At 33.0% G+C, this 3,657-nt stretch overlaps 1 protein-coding gene across 1 annotated transcript; it reads right to left on the reverse strand.

Annotated features, from left to right (window-relative positions):
• Positions 1 to 229: 229 nt before the first annotated feature.
• Positions 230 to 3,043, reverse strand: LOC106476853 (cytochrome b5-like). Its single transcript, XM_013937472.2, has 3 exons — positions 2,823 to 3,043; positions 2,367 to 2,495; positions 230 to 1,327 (listed from the first exon to the last, which is right to left on the reverse strand). Exons 1-3 carry the CDS (start codon positions 3,024 to 3,026, stop codon positions 1,280 to 1,282), a joined length of 381 nt encoding a protein of 126 aa, XP_013792926.2. The 5' UTR covers positions 3,027 to 3,043; the 3' UTR covers positions 230 to 1,279.
• Positions 3,044 to 3,657: the final 614 nt, after the last annotated feature.

A 3,657-nucleotide genomic window follows, 5' to 3' on the forward strand; every position in this document is an offset into this window, starting at 1 on the left:
TTGTATATATATAAGACGGTCACAACGTGACGGGAACAGTGTAGTGAGTAATTGAACTACAGTCAGAGAGTATTGTTCAAGTTGAGTACGTTCGTTGTTATAGCGCGACTGTTGAAAATAAGTGTATCGGTAAAATTATATTCAGAAAGAATAAACCAGTTTTATTAAGAAAGGACTTGTGTCGCTAAAGTGTCGTGGGAACGAAGTTACGGAAAATCAACTAACGAACGGAGACGTAACAATACAAAAAAGCCAACTGACAAATTTCAAGTTCAGTCAACATGTAATCTACAAAAAAAAAAAGAGTCGATTTATATACAGACTTATAGATATGTAAAAACGTAATACTAAAATATTTAAAGTAAATAGCACATAACTTAGGCAAAGTGCCTATTTTAAAATTCATGTTTCTACAAGTTTCTGTTGGAATGAAGAAACGGGAGGAAGATAAATGTATCCCAGTTGCAAGAAAAATAAATCAAAATGAAACGAAATTACAAAAGAGAAAAATATTATCCAGACTGTAAACGTGGTTTATATTACTTTAGATCTCAGTAACTTAATGATAAAAGTCGTATTTCGATAACCGTGGTGGGCACATAACACAAACAGCGCATTGTTTAGTTTTGTGGTTAATAACAAACAAATAATGTTTACTCTTCAGCGTGATAACATTTCACAAAACGACAGTTTGTATTTTGTCAAGGTTCTAACAATTTTAATAAACCATTTTTAAATAGACAACAAAAACTGAAGTAAATATGCCAAGTTTTCAATGCGATAAAACCTTATACAGTCTTTTGACTAGTAGCAAAACATTTTATGGACACTTATTTAAAATAAAAACTAAATATCCTACCAGATGGAAGGACTGTCCTTTGGGAGTGTCTGAAGAGTTACTAAAATAATAATATTCCTAGTCGCCAAGCCGATCACGTGAACCGAAGCTTGACATTAATAAAGTAAAAGGTATTCACTAGCAGCTATTATCAGTACTAACAACTGACTCGAGGTAAGAACGAAATGAGTTAGATATATACTTGGAATGTCAAGAACATATACATAAAAAACGATTTCTATCTTGTGGATTTTTTTTTACAACGAGGGTGTGATGAGACATTACATGTGTATTTACAAGTCATGAAGAGGTTCTAGTGAACAGGTGGCAATCGAGTTGATTAAATTAATAATAAAATTAACACTGTCCCATCGGCTTGTTTTCATATCGTCTTTGTTTCTTGTCATCAGATGGCAGCACAGGAACGCTTAGAGGTAACACTCATGGTTTGAAGAGGAGTTTTTCAGTGTACAAGTTTAGCCTTTCGTGCTGAAACAAAAAATCGTTTCATGTATTGTTCTTGTTCTAAAAAGTTAAATGCGATAACTTAAAGCATATTTATGCATAGAATTGACCTTTTCCAAAGACAAATAAAACAAACCAAGTGGAGATAAAAAGTGCACACATTGTGGTTAAGAAACAATAGCACAGTTATAGACGATGTATACATTACCAATGTACATATATGTTTCAACTTACACTGAACAAATAAAGGAAAGCGTGACAGTAAGTAATTTATATTTTATTAAAGTGAAGTGTTTTCAATATGCACAGCACTCAAGATCATGCCTATTTTAATTAAAGTTGGGTGTTTTCAATATACACAGCACTCAAGACCATACTTATCTTATTAAAGTGAGGTGTTTTCAATATACACAGCACTCAAGACCATACTTATCTTATTAAAGTGAGGTGTTTTCAATATACACAGCACTCAAGATCATGCTTATTTTATTAAAGTGAAGTGTTTTCAATATGTACAGCACTCAAGATCATGCTTATTTTATTAAAGTGAAGTGTTTTCAATATGTACAGCACTCAAGATCATGCTTATTTTATTAAAGTGGGGCGTTTTCAATATACACAGCACTCAAGATCATGCTTATTTCATCAAAGTGAAGTGCTTATTTTTTTTGTAATGTACTGATGAATTCTATTTAATTACCTCATGAAACGAAATAAAAACCTTATCGTTTAATTAAAATGTTAAAACAAAAAAACCCATTTTCCTGGCGGGATAACTTGCGTTCTATATTTGATAAAATAAAATATTTAAAGGGTCCATTTATCTGATAAGTAACTTAAGAAATAAGAAAATTCGTACATATTAGATAATATGTGTATTATTTGCCATCTAATCATCAGAACAGTATCGATTTCAGTCTTATTCTCATTTCACTTGCTCTCAGACTGGGAGAGAATAACGATCACGTCTTTTACTTTGCTGAAGTACTTATAAGTTAGAAATTTGTCTTGGATTGGATCTACAGAAGGGTATTTGAAACAAAACTAAGATTTTTTTTATTACCTCTATTAGCAAACCAATACAATATTTTTCCATCTCTTGGACAGTGTCCGAACTGTGCCCGGTCCCGTGAAATGCCACGGTTGCGTCTCGACCTGCATATTCTAAGATTATATCTTCTCCACCAGGGTGCTGCAGGAGAAGGAAGTCATGAAAAATTCTAACAAAATATAATGTAAAATCAATTTTTTCACCAGAGTAAAAATGTTGATGCCATTAAAAATATGCATTTATACAAATATAGTAGTTAACGTAAACCTAAATCCTGACACCACAAGAATAACAAGGCAATTGCAATACATATTCACACAGAACAAATAATATACAGAGGCTTATTAATAATGTAAAAATCACGTAGTAGTATAACATCATTTATCGAAAAATTCTTTGGCGTTATCTTTAAACAAAGTATATGAAAATAGTGAACACTGGACTAAACAGGGGAATTTATTTCCTTACCTGCCTCAAAAAGTCTGTTATGTCGTAAACCTTATCACAGATTATCAACCAGCAGTCATTCAATGAACAATGCTCAGAAACATCCGCAAGGGTGAACATTGTTACCTGACAGAGGGCGCTAGGCACATCTTGAAACAGAGAAGACCCCTTGGCCCACCTGACTTTTTCTACAGCCATTTGCACAGTAGTTTTTAGTGTGTTCATTTCAAATAAGTTTCCTGGATCCCTGAAATTGGGGAAAATAACTTTTGAATGGGGTTACTTACACAAGAGAACTTTAAGAATGAAATATATGAACTTATTATTATAATTACTGGATAATCATCCTCAAACTGAGTGATATTAATATACCGGATTGTGTTTCTTAAATACGCATAATTATCTATATAAATAATACGCTTGCGTTTGTCTGTCTGCAACTTTTCTCACATATTTCTCAATCAAGTCTCATATCGTTAGTATGGCTTTTGTTCGAGGAGTCCGGATTGCATATTGGCTTTTCCATTCAGAGTCACTTTACCTGGTTTTTGCTCAGTCAAACTTTTTAATGCAACGAGTATGCTATACCATGGAACAAATTCGTTGTCGTCAAGTGATGACTGGCTTCGACTCCGACTTTAGCTTTTTAGTTGCAATGTGTTTCACACAGACAACACTTAACCCGCGTGTAATTTCATTAAAGAAATTAACATTACACTAAGTACAATTTATACGGACTTTCTCGACGTATTTAGTTTTAGAATATGCATGTGCAGTTCGTTAAAAACCATAAGCTTATCACTGTGTGAACACGCATTCAGACGTTTCTGCATATTCAGCTAAGTTTCCCTTCATT

Source organism: Limulus polyphemus, unplaced genomic scaffold, assembly GCF_000517525.1.
Source record: "Limulus polyphemus unplaced genomic scaffold, Limulus_polyphemus-2.1.2 Scaffold11836, whole genome shotgun sequence".
Taxonomy (NCBI): Eukaryota; Metazoa; Arthropoda; class Merostomata; order Xiphosura; family Limulidae; genus Limulus; species Limulus polyphemus.

Bases quoted from the DNA above. Each gene is read 5' to 3' on its own strand.
- LOC106476853 (XM_013937472.2), bottom strand. From the start codon at position 3,026: ATGAACACACTAAAAACTACTGTGCAAATGGCTGTAGAAAAAGTCAGG. The intron at 2,496-2,822 runs GTAAGGAAATAA...CTTCTCCTGCAG, and splicing joins TAACAGACTTTTTGAGGCAG to CACCCTGGTGGAGAAGATAT. The intron at 1,328-2,366 runs GTAATAAAAAAA...TTTTTGTTTCAG, and splicing joins GTATTGGTTTGCTAATAGAG to CACGAAAGGCTAAACTTGTA.